Genomic DNA, 22,935 nt, shown 5'->3' on the forward strand with positions numbered 1-22,935 from the left:
TGGGAAACAGAGGTAAGCCAGTCTCTGTGAGTCTGAAGCCAACTGGTTTACAAAAGCAAGCTCAAGGCCAACTAGGGCTACACCATGAGACTTTCTCTCAAACTGTAATTAGAATCTTGCAAAGATAAGGGAGAAGATGAATGTGCTCCTTGTCACCAATTCTAGTCAACTGCACTGCACAAGAATCCCCATCTTTCGCCAGTAGACAATTTGGCTGAACCAAAAGGTCAAGTAGCTTATTAAGTATAAATTCAGCATATGGAAATTAACTGAATTTCTTTTTAAAAAAAAGTACCAAGAAACTTAGGAAATGCAAGATTTTCAGATAACATTAGTAAAACTGTGAGAATAAGTATATAAACATATACAGAAATATACATCTTTTATATAGAGTCTATATGGAGTATGTATATGTGACTATATATTAAATACAATTATATATAAAACATGTATGCAAGTTATTATAGAATTTTACTAAGACTTCAGAAAAGGGCCTCATGGATGGGAAGACTTGGTGCTTTTACCCCTGAGATAATGTATATATGTAGTATATGAGATAATGTATATATGTAGTATATTACAGTAAAGGGTTTTTTTTAAATGGAATTTAGCCATTCTAAAATTTACATGGGAAAGAAATCGAAGGAATCGTTAGGACAAACACACACACAAAGAACAATTATTATTATTATTATACAGCTTATATTTCTCAGGAATGTCTGTTGACGGTTATTAATCAAGACTAGCACAGAGCATAAGAATAGAGTGATGAAATCGGCTAGAAAGGCCCAGAAGGTCCCACTCATGTGTGGAAGTCTGATGTGGTTCATAGTATGCACTGCAGACAACTGTGGGAAAATACCCTCGTCAACATATGGCACCAGGGTAGCTAACAATGCATGTGAAACATACAGCAAATGTCAGGGCATAGTGGCATAGCACTCTGGAGGCAGAGCCAGAAGCACCAAGAATTCAAAGCCAGCAGGGGCACATGGTGAGACTTTGTCTCAAAACCACAAACTAAAGTAAATAAATGATGCAACTAGATTGGGTTTTTAATCTCTCTCTCCCTCTCCTCTCTCTTCCCCCTTCTGTGCCTCTGTCTCTGTCTCTGTCTCTCTGTCTCTGTCTCTGTCTCTCTCTCTCTCTCTCTCTCTCTCTGTGTGTGTGTGTGTATGTGTGTGTGTGTGTGTGTGTGTAAGTACAGGCATAGCATGCCACAGCATCTGCGTAGAGGTCAGAAGATGGTTTGGGGTATCGATGCTTCCCTTTCTACCTTGTTTTAGACAGGGTCTCTTTGTTATTTGCCATTCCACAAGTCATGCTGGCTGGCTCAGAAGCTTCCAGGAATTCTCTGGTCTCCATCTCCCATTTTGCTGTAGGAGTTCTTTGATTATAGAATTGAACTATTGCATCTAGCTTTGTGTAGGTTCTATGGTTTGAATTTAGGTCTTCACTTTTGCTTACTGAACAATCTCCACAGCATCTTCATTCCGCATTAAAAAAAAAAAAAAAAAAAACTTCCAAATGGATTACATACTTGAAGTAAAAATAGACTTTATGATAAAGTACATACATAAATAGGAAAAATATTTTCTGAAGACACAGAAACTAACAAACATAACTAAAGGACACTGTCAGTACATGGTCAGTTTGGTGACATGTAAACACATGTCCCTTTTGTTCAGTTTCATTTTATATATAAGTTCCTATTTCATATTGGCCAAATATTACAAGAGAAACATTTAACTACAAAAAGAAAGGCATATCAATTAGAGCAGAGGTATCAGTACAGTTAACAAGAACGGAAAAATCAAGCCCCCAATGTGGAGAATTCTCTGCCTATTTGTGAAAGTATTATAAAAGCAGGACTCAGGCTGGTAAGATAGGTCACTGTAAAAGATGGCACAGGAGCCTAACCAACTGAGTTCAGACTCCCAAATCCCATGGTGTAAGGAAACAGCCCACTGTCCTGAGTTCTCTGAGTTCTCTGACCTCTACATACACACATAGGCTATGCAAGTTCTATCATTTTGTAATATCCAGAATGTAAATTCTGTGAGTGAATGTGTGTGTGTGTGTGTGTGAGAGAGAGAGAGAGAGAGAGAGAGAGAGAGAGAGAGAGAGAGAGAGAGAGACAAAAGTAGAAGGAAGATCATTGTTTGGGAAGAGGAAAGGGCCCATTTGCTGAAGGGGGGTTAATGGAGGGTTGAATATGAACAGAGTATATACTTATAGATATGAAAGTATAATGAAATATGTCATTTCATGAAATATGCAGTAATACTTTAAAAATAAATAACACTGTATGCAAACATGAGAAAATCTAGGTAAGATTTACAACTCATTCCCAAAAGCCTGATCCATGAAAGAGAAACTTGGCGATTTAGGCTTCACTAAAACTAACTTTTCTGTAACAGATAGGAGGAGAGTGAAAAGACAGGCCACTGAGTATAAAAAAAAATTTTTCCAAAACACACATTTTTCAAGGCGACTCAATAGATCTCCAGAAGTCTTCAAATTGATCAGTACGAAAACAATCCCATTTGGAAATAGGCAAAGAAAAAACGGAGATGGCAAATAAGCGCATGAAAACGTGTTCTGCAGGATGCTGTAAAGGAACTGTGAATTACAGTAATGGTGATACGTCACTACACACTGAGCAGTAGAACTAAAATTCAGAAGCAGACAATAGCAATAACAGAGAAGAGTGCCAAGACACAGGAATGTATTCATTGCTACGGAGACTGCAAAGCCATACAGCCATTTTGAAAGACAGTTTGGCAATATCTTATAAAGCTAAACATAATCTTAACATATGATCTAGCAACTGTGCTCCTTAGTATTTACCCAACTAATCTGAAATGTTATGTCCACATACACACACACAAAACAAAACTACATGTGAATGCTTACAGTAATGCAATTCACGAGCAGCCAAACCTGGAAACCGCCGAGGTATTTACTAAGTAAGCAGGCAGAGGCATCGGGAAAACGGTCTACTATTTAGAGATACAAAGAAATGTGTAGTCGTGGCACAGAGAGGACTGATGAATGCATATTCCTCAAAGAAGTCAGTCCAAACAAAACAAGACTGCACAGTGGAGGAATCTAACCATATGGGTATACAGGGGATCAGGGGAAAGTGGGAGAAGAGGTGGGGCGCAGGGCTTTTCAAGGCTGTGAAATTATTCTACAGGATAACAAGGCAATTGTGCTTATATTGGATTATGCACCAGCCAACACTCATTAAACTTTAGAACACAAAAAGTGAGTAGTTCTCTTAGGCTTGGTTCCACGAGCTTCTAATCTCAAGTATACTTGGGAAGTTGAGGCAGGAGAATCTCAAGTTCAGGACCTCTCTGAGGTACTTAGTGAGATACTGCCACAAAATAAAAAAGGGTACAGAGCTCACCTAGCTCATGTTAAGGGCTACATTCCATCTCCAGTACTGAAAACAGAACATAATAAAATGAACACATGCAAAATGAGGAACAAGTGAACCCTAGTGTAGACAAATGAAGAAACCACTTAGGTCAGGGAAATTCCAAAATACAATGTACAATACAATAAGACAATCTAATTGTATTAAGGATTTATAAAGTGGATGAAACAGGTTCATTGCTGTGAGGTTGATGCAAGCCTGAGTCTGCAAAGTGACACTGACTTGAAAGAAAGAAAGAAAGAAAGAAAGAAAGAAAGAAAGAAAGAAAGAAAGAAAGAAAGAAAGAAGGGAGGGAGGGAGGGAGGGAGGGAGGAAGGTAAGAGCACTGAGTGCTCTTCCAGAGGTCCTGAGTTCAATTTCCAGCAACCACATGGTGGCTCACAACCATCTGTAATGGGATCCGATACCCTCTTCTGGTGTGTCTGAAGACAGCTACAGTGTGCTCATATACATGAAATAAATAAATAACTTTTAAAAAAAGAAATAAAAATCTAAAAATAAATCAGTGTGTGTACTGAAGAGACGGGGGAATAACCTGTCACTTTACAACTGGGCAGTCTATAAAACAAATGGCAAACAATCAATTTGTAATCTCTGGGCTCCCACCTGATAAAGTTGTTTCCCTGGGACTGTGAGTTAGCAATTCTGCAATTACTTATATGTGCAGTAAGTTAAACAATTAGAAACCAAACAATTCAATTAAGTGACCAGCAGAAGGCAGGAGTCAGGTTTCAGTTGGAGGCTGACTAATAAGCAAGGAAAAAGAGGTTTGAATTATCTATGGGATGATGTATTCAATACCAGCATGAACCCACTAAGCATGGATCAAGATGTTATATGTAGAAATAGTTACACTTACATGGAAGTGCACAGACTAATTGAGTACACCCATTTCCTTATTATATCCAAATGAGAAGATGTGGAAGCAGTGAAATTCCAGTAGCAATGAGCAAACCAGTGGCCAGGTCTTGGTTTCTAATACCATTCTTCACTCAATGAAACCAGGCTATTTTGGAAAACTGGCTAATTCTAGGACTAGAAAAGGTGATACACAATGCAAAGTTTAGAATGTATTATAGTGCCAGAAAGCAAAGAAGTGCTTAAAATCAAAACCTACCATGATGAGGGCATGGCCAAAGGACATAGAGCCACAGATAAAGCTCCCAGTATTTACAATCGGAACAGTTACAGCAACACAATAAGGTAGTATTCATATCTGCAAACCCAACTTGAATAAACGAATGACTAAATAGATTAGTAAATGAGATTGAATGTATTTTAGAAGTTATTTCTATAGAAGAAACCTAAATCAGTTATAAGAGTACTGTGTCCTCAAGGTAGGGTATCATAAGTTCTCACTCTGTAAGTGTGGGCTACATATAAGGCTTTCTAATAGCACTGCATGGGGACAAAGTGCAGTTTCACAGAGGAGAAAGATGCTTGACAAGTCTTACCTTTGACAGGCCAACTAGTGCTGAGCGAATGCATGGCCTTGGTGTGCTATGGCAAGGAAGACAGTTTACCTTGGCTGTCAATTCTCTCCTGCCCCAACATATAACTACAGTCTACTAATAATGTCAGGTAAATCCCAGTAGCAAAACATCAAATAAAGGCTATGAAGCTGTCACAGGCAAGAGAAGCCGGGACACAGTATCTTAACATAAGATCCTAAAACACAAAAAAGATACTAGGCAAACCCCAAGAAATCTGAAAAAAAAAAGTATGGACTTTAGTTAATATCTCACACTAATATTGGTTCACTGATTGTACCAAATGGCTTCAATGAACATGTTAGTAACAAAATAAACCGACTATAGAACATATGACAATCTTCCCAAGTTTTCTGCAAGTGTGAAAATTTTCGAATAATCAGCCTACCTTCCTATCCACAGAAAGCTAACTCACCTAAAGTCATTCTAAGGAGTGGGTGGGATTATCTCCTCAGTGAGATTATGTTCTTTCTCTTCCCAGAAGTCCTTTCCTCCGTCCAGTCTCTTGCAAATCTTCCACTATGGAGCACTAAGGTCTACTGGTTTTTCTGACTCAGAAGTGAAGAACTTTGCCTGTTTTTTTTTTTTTTTCTTTTACCTTTCTCTCTCTTTGGGATAGTGGCCAAAGCCTGGGCATGCTTTACAGCTACTCTGGGCTTCCTCACTACTCCTCTACGAGGCCACCTCTACTTCTCCTTGCAGCCTTGTAGCTGCTTGTGAGCCATGTGGCTGCTGGCTGACCTTCCTTACTGAAGCCACCTCTTCCTCTTGTCTGGAGTCCTCTGCCTGGCAGCCTGTCTGCCCTAGTGTCTGGCTCTTAAGCTCCAATAAGGTTGTCATTGTGTTAAGAAAAAGTTCAAAGAGCCAATTTTATTTAAAAAATAACACTTTTTCAAAAGACAGCCTAAAAGGATACCCATCGGCGCTGATCTGTCACCCTTGGGGAAGCCACTAGAAAAGCTATTTGAGAGAAGTGTGGAGAAATTCGAATCTAAACTAATCCTGCTTAGTTGTTGGGAGTGGCATTGTGATCACACAGGAGAATGTCCTCACCCTTGTAGGACAGGCACACTGGCATGTTTAGGAATGTCATGAAATGTGGTAAGGAATGTCTCCAGCTTGGCTGAAATGATTACGGAAGCAAAGCAAAAGCGCACTGGGAGAAAGAAAGAACAGCGGCAACAAAGTTAGGAATGATGGATCTAAGTGATGGAGAATCAAGGCTCTTACTCTTCTATCACAGTTCAGACGCCTACACACTCCAAAATAAAACCTCTGGAAAACAACAGTATGATTTTAGATATGGAGAAAATGATAACTAGAGCTTATCTGGAAAAAAAAATAAACATGCAAGAATTAGGAAACAATCCTCAGAAGGACTACTGAGGTTTGGAGTAGAGATGCCAAATATGAGAACATAGAGCTACAGACACAGACCAGTGAAGTAGAGCGCTTGCGCATCATGCTCAAGGAGCTGGCTTAGTGCCCCAGGACCACAAAAAAAAGAAAAAAAAAAAAAGAAAGAAAGGAAGTGTATAGCAAGTTGAAACAATTACAAGTGTGACTCTCCCCCCAACACACTGTAGAATCCAGGAAGAGATGTGTGGACATTCAAAGTATGACGATGGTCCTTCCAATCAATGTGGAAGAAAGAATAAATGGGGTTGGGATGAGCAGTTAGTTACTTGTATAAAAAGTATTCCTACTACCTAAATAAGTTATGCATGAACAGAAGCTGTAAAGGATTGCAACAATCCTTTATTCAAACAAACGAAAGCCCTTGAGCCAGTTATGGTGGTACAGTACGTGTAATCTCAGCACTTTGGAAGATGAAGGCAGGATTGTGGTTAGATCCAGGCAAGCCTAGGCTACATACTGTGTACAGGTCAGCCAGTACAGAGAGAAAGAGTTTGTCTCAAAAACAAACAAGCAAATAAAAAACAAAGAAGCCTTTAAAATGCTAAAAAAAAAAAAAAGTATATTCAATTCACTCTTAAATGTGAAAGCCTTTATAAGCAAAGCAAATTCCCAGTAGCCACAAATGCTGTTAACTAACCATACAGATAAAATTCTGAAAAGCGTTACTAAATAACCAATTTTCTTAACTTCTTAAACCAGGAAAGTTGAAAACAGAACAATTCACTGAAAATATAAATAACCAAGAGATAATGTGTTCCATCTACTACATTCAATGCATTCATTACTCCTTCATTAAAATGTAAGATTCCAATAATTTGCTTTCAGATGATTAAACCAAAACAATTCGTATCCAGTTTCAGTGTATGTAGAAGGATACTGGCTGGGCAGAGATGTCTGAAGGTCAACTGAAACTGAAAAACACCCATTCATTCAGGAATTCAACTTTGGTAGCAATTAACCCTGTGGGCATAATCTCACTAAAATCCATGAGTATATTCATTCCAATATGACTTTGTAAAATACTGAAAACAATCTAAAAATACACCAATGTTTGAAGTATCAGTTAAAAATGAGATGTTTAGATAGATACTGAAAGATCTTATAAAACACAAGAAACAAAAAGAATAACATACAAAGGCATAAACTATCTGATTCCATAAATATAAAATAATAAAAGTATATGTTGGATGTCAATTAAAGTTGGTTGCCTCTGGAAACACACATATTTGAGAAGAGACCAAGTGTATTTTTTCCCAAAACACAAAGTCCATTTTCAAATCCCACAACAGACAAATCCCTAATATACAAAACAATAATCAAATGTGACATGTGCACTTCTCCAGCTACTCTGAGACGACTCCTATTATTGAACAAAATAAAGTTTTTTGATCATTCTAAAGCTGGCTTCTCTAACCAGGGACTAATCTTTTTTATTTAAATACTATTTTCATACAATATATTTTAATTGTGACACTAAATTTTATGACTTTCATTACCTAGTCTTCCCATGTACATATATTATCTTACCCTTCCCTTCTTAAATAAAAAAAAAAAAAAACTTTACCAGGTCATTTTGAAAAATCATATATGGATTTTGATACTGGTAGCATTTTCAAATTACTGTAAGTAACTGATTAGTTTTACACATGGGACTTGGCCTTAGATTCTCATTAAACTTCATTTTGTTTTGTTTTTCAAGACAGGGCTTTTCCTGTGCAGCCCTGACTACCCTGGAACTTGCTAAATAGATCATTCTTGCCTCAAATTCAGAGATCAGGCTGTCCCTGTCTACTAACTGCTGGGAATAAAGGCATATGACACCACTCTCAGGCTAAACCTTTTATTTTTCTCCCTGATAGTACTGGCTTTTTGAAAAACAAAAAAGTCACTACAAATTCCTGACCAATTTACAGCTCAGTTTGTAGCTGAGCGTCAATGGTACGTGTCACCAGAGCCAGTTCAATCAGGATTTCTTAAACATTGTCGTTTTGACTGTGTGACATACTTGTGATGCAGTGAGCACATATTGATGCTCAAGGACCAACTCCTATACCATGCAGGGCACTTGGTTATTTAGAAATGACATACGTTATGAGTGCAAAAACACACATGCATTAAAACTTTCCATATGTGCCGGGGTGTGGTAGTGAACAGCTGTATGCTCAGGACTTGAGAGGCAGATGCAGGACGATTGGGAATTTCAAGTCCAGCCTTGATTATGTAGGAGTTTGAGGCCAGTAAGGACTAAATGAGACACCATCTCAAATATGTCTGTAAAATAGCAAAGAAAAAGAGGCCATGAATTTGAAATATGGCAAGGAGGGTACATGTAAGTCATTAGAGAGAGTAAAGGAGAAACTATATAATTGTATTATAATCTCAAAAACAAAAAATAAAGGAAGATTTTACATATACAATTACAGTACACATTTAAAAATCAGCATCATACAGGAAAAAGTACATCATCATACAACATATATAACATGATAAAATCAGCTCATTTTTTTTTTCTGGGGACAGAGAAAATGAAGAAATGAGATTGAAAGTAAAAGCAAATGAACAAAAACCCACTACCAAACACAAGGTGAGACAATCGCTTATTTATTGGACAAGGCAAGGTCATTTAAAGAGAGAAAATATATTCAACAATGGGGTTTATTGGTGTTACAGGCATCAAGGCTCACAAACAACAGTATTCAATACATCATGGAAACCGGTCATGTACAGCCAAGAAAATGCTGTTATGTCACTCAAAAGTATGCCACAAGAGCTTAGGAAGCAATTATTAGGGAGTTATTGTGCATACTTGCCACCAATTCACAATCTTTATTCCCTGCAGCTGAGCTATTAGCCCATAGGATTTGGCTAGTTCCCTGGTTATGAAGTGTGTTCCTGCATTCTGGAGAACTTTGATGAGTACATGTCTCCTATTTTTGAGTGTCACTGAAATCATGTCACCTATAGGTTTACCTAGCACTAGATCAGATCACTGGTTTTCAACTACCCTAGGCAGTAATGGACTATCATACAGTACTGTAAATAAAGTTCTACTGAGCACACTTAGCACTGTTACAACGCACCCAAATCTGATTTAGTCGTATAGTACCATATTTCAAGAAGATAGCAGAAAATCAATGAAGTCGATTTAAAAACCTGGGGCTATTTACCTGGTCTGAGGTATGCATGCTGTCCAAAGGTGGACACGTCTAAATTTACCATGTCAGTTATCGGCCAAATGTTTTAGCATTATTTTAAGCAGGATTTTCTTGGCTGAGTAGACAAAGAGACATTTTAATATCCATTGTAGAAACTAGAATGGGCTGGGTACTGGTGGTGCACACCTTTAATCCCAACACTTGGGAGGCAGAGGCAGGTGGATCTCTGTGAGTTAGAGTCTAGCCTGGTCTACAAAGTGAGTTCCAGAATAGCCAGGGCTACACAGAGAAACCCTGTCTTGGCAAAACCAAAGCAGGGCTGGGAGGACCTAGAATGTAAGTTAGAAGCAGTAGTATAGAATGGATGTTTGGCTAGGAGGAAAAGTACTCTATTTAATAAGATTAACTCTAGAGTCTGCCAGGCTTTCCCTCTTTAAATCCATTGATTTATCAACTAGATTTTTTTTCTGGGATACTGTGGGTGAGCCTAGGGTCTCGCATGTGCTAGGCAAGCTTCCTACCAGATTTACAAACCCAGACACTTTCTCTCACTGTACTGGGTTCTGAGTTCTCAGAATGAACATTTATCCCACATAGGAAACCATATTTATGAAACTAAATGACTAAATATTGCATTAATTCATTTATAGTAAATGATCAGATTATGCATATAATAAGCTATTGGTTTCCTAAGACCTACGTGGGACAAACCGGGAGGAAATCAGGGGTGACTACTAAAGAATACAGGGCTTCTAGGAGAGGAGTGAAATGGCCTAGATTTATCAAGTGGTTGCATAATTTTGTGAGTATATTTAAAGTTACTTAATTGTACCCTTTAAATTTTGTATAACTTCTTTAAAGATAAGGTCTCACTGTGTAGCTAATTCTGGTCTTGAACGTGTGTGAATACTTTCCTGCCTTGGCCTCCTGAGTGTTAGTATTATAGGCATGAGCCACATCTGGCAATTATACATCCTTTAAAGAATGGAAGTACAAAACACGCAGTTTCTCAGTAACATTGTTATGAAAACACAGTAAGAAGGGAAAACAGTCTCCAAAGAGAAGAAAACAAGAGGCTCTTCAGTCAAGTAATAGTCGAGGAGTATGGCAGAAAAGCCTGATGTACAGCATGCTTCCTGCATGCCATTTTGATTTAGCTATCGCATTAGTCCTTGGGTTCGCTTTTTAGGGGTTGGGGTTAAGACAGGGATTCATTAAGATAGCCCAGTTCTGCCCTAAACTTGTGATCCTGTTTCAGCCTTGTAAGTGCTAGGATTACAAGCACATGCCACCACACCTGGCTTGACTTCACACTTTTAGCCTATGTCTAAATTATTGTAGGTAATCAGCAGATTTCCAAGTTTGTTCTCATTAGAGAACAGTCAATGCTCCATAGACTTAGTTAGCAAAACAGAGCTCAAGAATCATAATTCAATGTCAAGGGCCTAGGATGTAGTTCAGCTGGTATAGTGCTTGCCTAGCATGCATGAGACCCTGGGTTCAGTGCCCAGGATCTCAAAAAACCAGGTGTAGTGACAGCACCTATAATCTTAGCACTGACACGGTGGAGGCATGAGGATCATCCTCGGCTACATAGTACTTTGAGGCTAGCTCAGGTTATACGGAATCCTGTTTACAAACAAAAACCAAAACCAACAAAGAAATGACAAAATAACCTTGGCCTTTGAGGCTGTGTATGACTGGGCAGAAAGGCTGAGGTTCATTCCTAATCAAAAAATGCTACCAAGTAAAAGAGCTTCTCGATATGAAGACCCTGCCTGAAACAAACAAAAAAGCATCAGGCAGGGTTCCTATCAAAATCTGCAGTGATTCCCTTTACACCTATAGAGTTTAACACAAGTAATGTGTTCATGCTCGTGGAAAGCAGTAATCTCTACAGTAATGTTGAGCTTCTTAGTTTTCTAGCTGAAAAAGCTACTCCAATGTTCTCAGAGTAAACTACAGTTTCTGAAAAGCATCCAATGGCATGTCCTTATCCTCCCCTTCAGCACCGCAGAGTGAAGATGGGAAGCTCCAGGTCAGCTCTCAGTCAGAAGCTGAGAACCAACTTCCTAAATGACCTTAATTTTCTAAGAGAATTTAAATAGATGAACTCCAAATATTTAGAACATATTTGGCCCAGTTTCTTTGCACATGTGCCTTTAGATAAATGAGCCGTTTCCTTTACTTTCACTAATTCACTAGTTTAGTACAACATAAACCAATAGACTTACAATGAGTGAGACTGGCTAATGACGATCAGTTTTCCTCAATCAATACTATTCTACTCAGGCAAGATAATGAAGTCACAAATTGTCTTTTTGGTCTACTTTCAACTAGTCTTACATTATACAATCAGTGAAAATTTTACAACAAAAGAACATGAGTAGTTTTACAGCAAGATGAGCTTGTTAAATATATATGTTATGATAGAATTTCTGACACAAAAATTGCTCACTGCACACAGAATCTTAGAAATGATGAAACAAGACAGCTTATGTTAGACAGTATCAGGGAGTGGAGTCCGGAGAGAAACCATTAATAAAGTAAAAATTGGCAAGTATCTGTAAAAGTAGAGTCACTTTTTAGGGGACCAAAGAAAAACTGTAAAGTCACCATTTTGGTGTTCTTAAAGAAGTTGGTCTGATAAGAACTGAAGACCATTTGATTCTTGTGCTGCAAAACACAGATGGTATATGGTATTTCCAGGATTCCTAAAAACTGTAGTGCAAAAGAAAATAAATCTATGAAAATAAATAATCACAAAAATCCCAACATTTTTTCAGGGAATTATGTTTGAAACAGTGACTTTTACAAAACATGGGAATTGTTTCAAATCAACAAAAAAACCTCTATACGAAAGTTCAAAGACTCATTTCACAGATAATTCATACTCCATTTGATCGGATCAATAATATATAAACAAGGGCCATAGATTATTTTAACTAGCTCTGAAATAGCAATATAAATACTGATCTTGGGGGGAGTGTTTTACACCCCAAACTCCAATACTCAATTCTGTGTCTGTCCTGTTATTTAATTTGTAAAAAGCTTAACGGCGCAGTGAGTCAAACTTTCGTAACTTCAACGATGTGTTAGAGGACAATGCATCTAGGTTTGAAGAATTTGTTGCATCTGAAGGCCGGAACAGCACTCGACCACGATGGTTAAACACATAAAAAGATGGGTGATTCCTTAAGGTATCAAATGTCCTTAAAAGAAAAAAGAACACCAATTTTTAGATAAACCTTTATAAAAGCCCATTTGAAAAGTAAGCAGGCTTCTAATGAATTAAGAATTTGTTGTGAATTACAAATTAAACTATAAATGGTACTGCCTATTTTTTCCTATACAGAGAATGTATGAAACTTGGAAATGACCATAAAATTCTCAGACTTTCTTTTCTTCAGCCATTCCTCCAGGAATGTCTAGCAATAATAACACACACATACTAGATGAACTTCAATCACCTCTTTAAACCTAACAGCAGTTTATGATACACCACCTTTCCATGCCAGCACACACACTGCACCTCTGATTATTCTCCTTTGGCCCTAAGTCATAGATATTTCAAGCCATAAGAGATTTCACAGATCTGTTTTTCAGGTACAATGAAATCCTGTTTGGCCTTCTGTATGTACTATTGGCCAAACTCATCGATTTTGCTGCCCCTTACTTGATGCCATTTGGTTTGGCTCCTTGCCTGAGATCCTTCAAAGACTCTTCCAGTGAGATTTTGTATCCTCTAGAAAAGTCCATAAACATCTTGAGATATTAATGGCTTTTTAAAACACTAATTTAATTAATTTAAAAAATTAAAAAGTATTAATTTAAACACTTTTAGTGTTTGCTTTGAAATATTATTTTCTGAAAAGAACCAGAGAATCTTCTCTTTATGGAAAAAAAAAGACCAAATCTCAAAGTTAGCCCCATTTAACCACCCAAGCATACCTTCAAATGGAAATATTTGAGAGGCAGCTCAAGGATTAGGAATGTGTACTGCTCCTGCAGAGAACAGGGTTTAGTTCTCACCATCCATGCTGGGTGGGTGGCTCCTAAGCACCTCTACCTCCAATTCCAGGGGAATTCAATTCCCTCTGGCACATGTGTGCATAGCGTACACATAAACTCATGTAGCCACATATACATAAATACAAAATAGTCTTAAAATAGATAGAAATAGAGGGGGAGGGATTTTCTCCATTATATAGATGCTTCCTGTGAATACTTCAAAGAAAATATTGTAAGGGATTATTATTTCTAGATAAGGAAGGTTGGGAAAGTCCAGAAATAGAATTAAAGAAACCAAATTAAAAATATGGGGCAGGAGAGCAAACAAAAGAGAGGAGAAATATGCAGAACAACAATATTATTTAATCCACACACAGAAATAGGGCTGAGGGCAGGACTCAAGTCAAGATTAAAGGACAGAGGAAACAGAAAAATCAGTTATTTTTCGAAATAATACGCTGAGACAAGAGGATAGAAGCATTAGAAAGGGAGGGGAGAAGGGAGGAAGGAAGAGGATACACGGGAAGAAAAAGCAGGGAAGGAAGCTAGTTCTGAGCTATTAGCTTTCTATACACCTATTTTCATCCACCTATCACATTCTAACCAACCAATACTTTAGGCCACTAGCAGGAACCACAATCTAATACCTTATTTGTACTGGTCTCCTTTTTAATTTTATTTTTATTTTTTATCTTCCCATAGAGCTCACACTGTCTTGGAACTCACAACCCTTCTGCTTTTCCCTTCTCAAGAGTTTTGGGCTTATAGGCATGTGCCACCATACCTAGCTTTCAACTTCTGCTTGTCCTATGACACCAAACACTGACTTAATTATTTCCCTCATTACCCTTACAAACTACATAACCATAACACAAAGATGAAAACAAATTTTATGTAGTCAAAAACCGACTGTAAATCATGTACATAAAAAATGTCTTTGAAATTAAATGCTTCTGAAAAGGGACTTACTTATTCTTTAATTCTGAAGTGGCATCCATGTCTTTGAACTCCCCTGCGATATGAACTATGCCATAACAGGTAACTGCAAAGGCCAGAAGTGTCTGAAGAACTATCTGTGAGTATAAAGATGCAGATTAACATATAGCATATGAATGCTACTGGAACACTGACAATCTATCTGCTTACCCCTCTAGGCAACTTTTATTTTAGATGAATATTCTTTAATAATTTTTACTAATTCTTTGAGAATTTCATACCATTTATTTTGATGATATGCTTCCCATTTATCCCACCCACATGTCTCAGTTTCTTTGACCCCCCAAGTCTGTATCTCTTTTACATTAAATTATTGTTTAATAACCAACCCCAGGAGTCAACCTTTAAGAAAAATTGCCCCTCCCTTCACAGAAGCCATTAACTGTCCACAGAACATCAGTGAGGAGTAGGAACTCATGGACCTTTCCCACTCCACATGTTGACTGTTGAGTGGACTGATGCTGTGCAGGTGACCACAGCTGCTCTGTCTGAGTCGTGAGTGTAGCACTCCTGCCAGAAGACACAGTTTCCCTCTGATCCTCCCTGACTTCAGGCTCCTACAGTCTTTCTGCCCCATCTTTCAAGATGGTCTTTGAGCCTTGTGGAAGGGGTATAATATAGAGATCCCATTAATCATGGCTGAAATTAGTGAAATAAAAACAAAAATATAAACAATCAGTGAAACAAAGAGTTGGCTTTTTGAAAATATTAACAAGATTGGCACACCTTCAAGCCAAGTTAACCAAAAGAAAGAAATGAGTGAAATTAATAAAATTAAAGAGGAGAAAGGAGACATGGAGGGTATTCAATCCTTTTAACATTTACATTCCACCAAGCTGGAATAATCTTTTCAAACAGATGATTTTCTAGATGTGTGTGATCTACCAAAATTAAAGCAAGATAATGTGAATAATTTAAAGAGTTCCATACTAACCGATGATATAGAGGCAATAATTAAAAATCTCCCAACTAAAAGAAGCTTCTGGATGACTTCTAACAAACATTCCTCAGAGCCACTCATCAAGGGGTCAGCTTTTACTTGAAATGATTTGCACTCAGACACAATAAAACCTCTTAAGTACAATAACACTTCTGATGATTTAGAAAGTGAACTTAGCAACATGTTCACAGAAGCAAAATCACCAAGTACTGAATAGTACTAAGCCCCTCAGAACTCAAGTACCAAACTGCCTGCTTCCAAGAGCAATTAAAACTCTTTTTTGTTATTGCTGTTTAGTAGCAGAGGGCACAAAGCATATGAGCACAATATAAAGGAGAGCAATAAAAAGGTATCAAATACCCACCAACCAGCTAAAGGTCTAGTTTTTCCTCCTGTCTCACTTGAAACAGTCAAGTTGGCATTCACAATCCTCCTGCACCAGCCTTTCCAGGTATGCCACCAAACATGGCTTCCCAGAACCTTCCTTCTCAAAGTTAACTACTATACCAGTAATTCATTCCTTGTTCTTCCTGACAGTTTTCCTTGTGCTTCTGAACAATTTAAGAATGTCTAAAACACATTACCATTTACTTTTACTCATTGTGACTCTCATTTAAATGCACTCAAATACATTCTTTTGAGTCTAGCTGTCTTCCCTCAACATTCTGAGATTCATCCCTGCAGCAGCAATCTATTCCTTTTCATTGTGATTAGTACCTATCATATGAAAGCACCACGGCTTGCTGCGTTATTACTGGGAATGTGGGATGTTTCTTGACAGTTCTACAAGGCCAGCATAAATATTCCTACATGTTTCCTGGTACACAGGAATGGAAACTCTTGAGAACAGAGGATGTATGTGTTCAATGTATTACATAACACCAAACTGCTTTCCAAACAGGTTGTGCAAGCAATAATCTGAATGTTTGAAATTAACCACACAGGATTATGAGCCTATTTTCTGAATTACGATCACATGATTTTTATTTTGAAAATATATATGTGATTATATGTTTGTGTATAGCTCCCAAGAAGAGAAGGTAAAAAGAGGATGAGCTAACAGCCACATGTACCACATCTTTAAACAGAGACAAAACTAGCCACAAGCTATCACTGTCTAAATTAAAAATTAATGACATCTGAAATGTTACTTTACATTCCAACCACTAATATTCCAAAGAGATTGTCTTGTTTTGTTGGTTTTTTTAAGACAGGGATTCAGTTCCATGTTGCTGAGCAAAACCTTATTTTCTGAGCCTCCTTTTCTACATCCCACGTGCTAGGATTACAGGTGTGTTCCACCATGTCCACTTTATCGGGTGTAGAGGAGAAAACACAGGGATTTGTGTATGCCAGGCAAACACTGTACTGAGTTACATCCGTAGCCCCACAGAGAATGTCCTTCATAGAACATACTGTTAGTAAGAATGTGAAAAACCAATGGATTGTCATCAAAATACATTGCAGAAAGATTATGTCCATGAAAAGGTAACTCTGAAGTAGGTTTACTGGCACATGCCTGAAATCTCACCACACAGGAGATGAAGGCAGCAGAATCAAGACTTTCAAGGCCATGCTTGGGCCGTATAATTTCAGTGCTTACTTAGGCCACATAGACTCTGTCTCAACAAACAAAACAAGAACATTAGCTAACTACAAAACTACATACACACTTAGTATTAGACAGCAAATCTGGGAGCTCTTCCCTGGGGAAGTCTATTTCTCCATGCTCTCAGCATTCCTTAGCTGGCTGTACTTTGTCTAGGGCTGAGGCCCCATGGGCATCTCTGAAATCATACACATTCAAGCAACATTTCAAGAACTGAGCAGGTTGTATTTATATATTTAGGAATATATACACCTATGTGTATGTATATAACAATAATTAAAGAAACAGAGGCCATGAAGTTGAGTGAGTGTGGGGGATGAGTGCACGGGAAGCATTGAGAAGGAGGAAAGGAAAGGGCAAAATGATAAAATTATATTTTAAGTTCAAAAACAATTTGTAAACTACACATGCACGCGCATAATGTTTTTTTAAAGGATCTAGTTTTCACCTTAATTTTGCCATTTGGTTCATATTTATAGGTGGGGGCAGTGTAAGTGCCACAGCATAAGGAAGGGTTCAAATCTGAGCCATCTGGCACAAGTTGGATCTCTCCTACCATGTAGATTCCAGGGATTAAACTCAAATTATCAGGCTTTTTCAGCAAGCATCTTTCCCCACTGAGACAACTCGCCAGCCCCTGCAAAGCTGTTTCAGTTAGGTAAACTAAAGTCCATGCACCAAGACAACACTGTCCATACATTCTAAAGCCTAAATAAACACTGATGCCCTTTAAACTATTAAGAGCAAATGTGAAGTTGCCAGGGAATGGGATCAGTTTTGTTGCTTCCACTGTTTTAATTTTGAATGATTAGATAATATTTTTCACACCTATTGTTTAATTTTGTTACAAAAAACTTATAGTTTTGCTAAGTTTAAATCTAGTAACAGTAAATTAGTAAAACAGGCAAGTGAGGAATAGTATTAACTCAAGTTGAAAGCCACCTTTTTCCACACTGCTTGTTCTTAAACTTCATTTTCAAAAGAACTAACTGTTGGGACAGTGAAATGGCTGAGCAGGTGAGGATGCTTGCCATCAAGCCTGACAACCTGAGACTTTTTTCCCTGGGACCCACATGGTGGAAGAAGAGACCTGACTCCTGCTGTTACACTGTCACATAAGTGACCTACACACTTATGCTGTGGCATGAACTGCTACACACATAATAAAATATTTAAAAAGGAATTTTTATAAAAATTTGAGCCAAATGATAATTCTTAAAGGCCATTTTATACTGTCAATACAGAAACTTCTAAAAGGCACCCCCATTTCCTTCTTTAGCTTTTGTTTTTATGACAAGGGTCTTACTCTGTAGTCCAAGTTGACTTCAAACTCACACCAATCCTCATGCCTCAATCTCCAAGTGCTGGGATTATAGGTATAAGCCACCATGTCTGATCAAAAAGGTCTAATAGAATTTTTTTAAGATTTCAAAAATCTTTCGATTTTACAGTGATAAGAGCAGGTAACGGCTGGGCAAGGTAACACAGGACTTTAATCCTAGCACTCAGGAGGCAAAGAAAGAGGCAGAGGCAGAAGCAGGTAGATCTCTGTGAATTTGAGACCAGCCTGGTCTATATAGCAAGATCCAAGCCAGTCAGAGCTACATACTGAGACCCTAATTCAAAAAAATTTAATAAAAAAGAAGCAGGTAACAAATGCCATATCATGCTTGAAAATGATAAAAAATAATAAAACAAAATAAAAATTGTCATAAGCAAAGTGACTGATTTTAAGTGTGTACTTAATGGAATATATACGGCCAACTTACATCTATTGGTAATGATTCATCTTCCTTTTCTGTTAGTCGCATATAAGAACGATCTAGAAAGCAGAAGCACACCATTAGGAAATTATAGCCCATTTTCCTTTTTAAAATGCAAGAAAATGAATAGACCAAAGTGGCTGACTTATATACTACATAAAGTAATGATCCCAGATTCCTCAAAAACCTCTTCTAATATAGCTAGCCTTATCTTTATGAATTAGTTTATGCTTGTCAAGGCCTGTCTTATCACCTTAAGTAAATGACAGATGACAAATATGAAACCAGAAGAACTAAGCATAATTTTTCATTAGTATAGACACTTTAGAAATTTTGAAACTGTTTCTTTCACTAAGTAGTCAAAGAAGTCATAACTATTTAACAATCAATAGGACTACAAACAATTTTCAATGCTCAATGACCCTGCCACTGCATAGTGAAGCCAAAGTGAAAACTGGTATGGAAATGTTCCTCTTCAGTGCAGGGGTGTAACTCGAGTTCCAGGACTTCAATTTCTGTCCTTGCTACTGCTTAATTCTGCTGCTGCCTTCACTTCTGCAGGCTGCAAGGGACTGAAGGCTGTGATCAGGACCTAGAAACTGGTAACCCCAAGTCATACACAGCCCCAGCTTTTCTGTTTACTACAATTTACTGTGCCTCATTCCAGACATCCTCAGCAACCCCAGCACTTACTTCAACTGCAGAATGTTACAATGGGAAAGTCAACAGAGTTGCACTGGCTGAGTTTCCTCTGTGGCAAATGGGAACGTGAAAGGTGAACAGGGTTTATTTCGTGTATGAACAGTGCCCTGCTATATCAAAGGTCACTATGGCAGAGATGAGCATGCTCCAACGCCATAGGATGCTATCTGCTGCCACGATTTCCCATGACACAACTAGTGTCAAAGGTAAATGGCAGTCTTTTGCCAGCACAAGCAGTACAGAGGTCTTGCTTCAGTCCACAAGGCACTCTTATCACTTGAAAAATATAAAAATCTAAAATCTTAATTCTACATCAAGTAGGACAATATTATTCTAGATGAAGTAGGACAATCCACTTCTAGATTAAATAGGACAATACCTAATTCATAATGTACTCTAGACTTAAAATGACTTGTGTGAATGTGTTGAGTCTGTTTAAAAAAATATGCAGGCAGAGTATATTTGAACTTACAGAGCCTGTAAGGACAGTGATAAAAGCAAAATCAATCCAATATTATATGCTGTTTGGATTAACCTTTTAATGACACACTTCTAGCTAACTTTCTTGTTTGAATGAAGTCTACTCTGGCAATTTAAGACTATCTTCAGCTAGGCATTTCTTCACTGGGGAAATGAGGCTATTGGAGTTCAAGCAAGGGCCTTCCTTGCTTTGTGACTTTATAATAGAGCCAAAGCTTGCTTCGAAAATAACCAGTACTCCAGTGTATCCTAATCTCCTCCAGGACAGTGCTTCACAAACTATAAATCACCCAGGGATTTATTAAAACGAATATTCCGATTCAACAGTTCTGAGGTGGAGCCTCAGTAGACTCTAACAAGGTCCCAGGTGATGTCCACGATGCTGCTCTACTGACCACACTATGAGCAGCAAGGCTCTAAGGCACTTTTCCCAGGGTCCCACCAAATCACTACTCCCCATGAACATTTATACACGCACACACACACACACACAGACACCCCTTTGGAACATTCATATTATCTTACTGCAATTATTTGTTGGCCCACTAGTTTTTCCACTAGTCTAAGAATTCCCTTAAGGAATCAAGGAACCTCTAGCACCTAAAAGCAGAAGCAACTTCAATTATTTATCTGAGAAAACAAACAAAAACAAACAAAACAACACAAAAATAAAAACCCACCATACACCGTTATCATTTGCTCAAGGTCACACAGATTTAACAGTTAAGCAAAATGTTAACAACCAGCCTTTTAAACCAGTCCACTGCTCTTTCCCCGTGTTACAGTGCCTCCCTGAGGCAAGCGGTCACTTAACTTCTCCATCTCTGCTAGGACAGCAAAGTGGCCGGGATATTGTCTAGCTAGCTGTCACGATGCCACATGCATGCAAAGTTCTCAATTCCACACTTTGTCTGAGCTACCTAGGATGCATCTGACATGTCGTGTCTGGGACAGAGTCCCGGTCTGAATTCTTTCTCAAACCTCAGCAACCTCTTCTGGCCGTCCTGCAGTCTAGGTGTTCCTCAGCCCTCCGATCTCAAGCCCTCCGCTGAGGACCCTGCATGGCTTTACTTAGTCACCCCGACCTAAAACGGCTCTCCTGCACTGGGTTCAACAGTCCCTTAGGGGAGCGCCCCCACAGCCCCTGGTGTCCCCCACGCGAGCGGTCTCCGTCCCTCAGTTACTTACGCTGCGCAGCTGAAAAGGCAGCGTGGGCTAGGGCAAAGAGCCCGACACCTACAAGCCCCTTCCACAGTGACGGCGCCATGATTCAGAAGGAGCGGCAGCCCAACAAAAGGAGACGAAGGGCGGCAGAAGTACTCCTCCTTTCACCGGCGGGCGTCCACGCGGCGCAAGAACATGACGTCACCAGAGCCCTGGGCGCGAAGTGCCGGCGGCGGCCAGACCCAGAGAGCCGCCGAGAGAACGCGGAAAAAGGAATGCCGGGAAGGAGGGGAGAGCGACGCGAAAAAAGGGCCTGAGGCCTCCTCTGCGACTGCGCAGTGCAGCTTCCCGGAGAGGCAGAGCTGAGTTGGGGGCGTGAAAGAACAGGCCGAGCGAGACCAATGGGGAGACGAGGTAGAGCGTCCGCAAATACGCGCCGGATTTGGAGAAGGGGCGGGACTTACGGAAAGGCCTGGGAGGAGAAGAAGGTGGGGCTGGTGGCGTTGCTAAATGGCTGTGGGCGTAGAACTCGAAAGCCTGGTACTTGGTATTTGATAATTGGTTAATTGATTTGGTTTTCCTTCCAACAGAGTCCTTTCCTTTCACTAAGTCTTTCCTACAGTTACCGAGGCAGGTTGCAAGGGCATCAACGTGAAGAAGTAAATAAAGTGTTGAGAGTAACTTGGGGGGTGTTGGAGCCCTGAACTCTTGGCATGCTGGGGACGCTCAGAGCATTGGTTCAACGTCTTACCTTTCTGCTTTACGTTTCTATGAGCAAGATCCACACAAAAAAGAGTGTAGCACAGCGGGACTGTTTTGTCATGAAGAAAGCTAGAATGTATGAAGGGAGAATAAAGGGATGTTGGAAACAGTCTGATGAGCACACAACTGTAACCTTTCTCCATTTTTATCTTCATCTCCTAAAATGCAGGCATTCAGAAGTAGAGTTTTTCCTGGATCTCTTTTCGCTCTACTCTCAGTTGGCAAGCTCATTAGTTCATTTCCACTTCAGACCAGCTTAGTTTTTCCGGTGATTCCAAATCAATAACTTTACCTCAAATACCATAACTCCTTAGCTCTGGATCAGCATTCCTAGCTACCCACTGCTGAATATTCATTTGCCTGTGAGTAAACCCTGTGGGCATGACATTTTTATGACCAAAGGTAACTCACACCCTCAACTCTATATAAGTTACTTCAGTGCCCCTGGCTGAGTGGCACAGCTTTGTAGACCGCATATTCTTTCCCATCAGTCTCCAAAGAACTGTGTCATCTGAATCAGTTGACTCACCAGTACCTGGTCAGTACTGCTGGTCCTTACCGTGCCTTTGAAAGTTGAAGCATTCCCACTTATGATCTCCTTATTCTATTCTGACTTTATATCATCTTCTAAACGATGTTATTTCTTTATTATGTTTGTTGGGTTGCTATTGTTTGCTGCCTCTCTTCCCACTTTGGGATGGGAGCTGCAAGAAGACAGCTTTCTCCCTCTCTAGAACATTGTCAAACAGCAAGCATTGCATACAAACATGTTGGATGAAGGGTGAACAACTGTTGGTGAAGAACAAAGAGTGGTTTTATCACTGAAAAGATCTTTACAGAGATTCAGTCTAGTTCTTAAAAGCCTGTGGTCTTTTGATATGTTTAAGTTTCTTCAAATCTGAAAAACTGGATCCCATCACATTAAGTCATAGTCATCACTGTTCTCTGGACCCTCTGCACACAGTGCTTGATCCATAGCAATTGCAGTATCATGTATTC

At 39.0% G+C, this 22,935-nt stretch overlaps 1 protein-coding gene across 1 annotated transcript; it reads right to left on the reverse strand.

Moving 5' to 3' along the window:
- Positions 1-8,939: 8,939 nt before the first annotated feature.
- On the reverse strand, positions 8,940-21,483 carry Mmgt1 (membrane magnesium transporter 1). The gene is made up of 4 exons (XM_021153211.1): positions 21,199-21,483; positions 18,835-18,887; positions 14,490-14,593; positions 8,940-12,721 (listed from the first exon to the last, which is right to left on the reverse strand). Exons 1-4 carry the CDS (start codon positions 21,275-21,277, stop codon positions 12,562-12,564), a joined length of 396 nt encoding a protein of 131 aa, XP_021008870.1. The 5' UTR covers positions 21,278-21,483; the 3' UTR covers positions 8,940-12,561.
- Between the last annotated feature and the right edge of the window lie 1,452 nt (positions 21,484-22,935).

Source organism: Mus caroli, chromosome X (genome assembly GCF_900094665.2).
Source record: "Mus caroli chromosome X, CAROLI_EIJ_v1.1, whole genome shotgun sequence".
Taxonomy (NCBI): domain Eukaryota; kingdom Metazoa; phylum Chordata; class Mammalia; order Rodentia; family Muridae; genus Mus; species Mus caroli.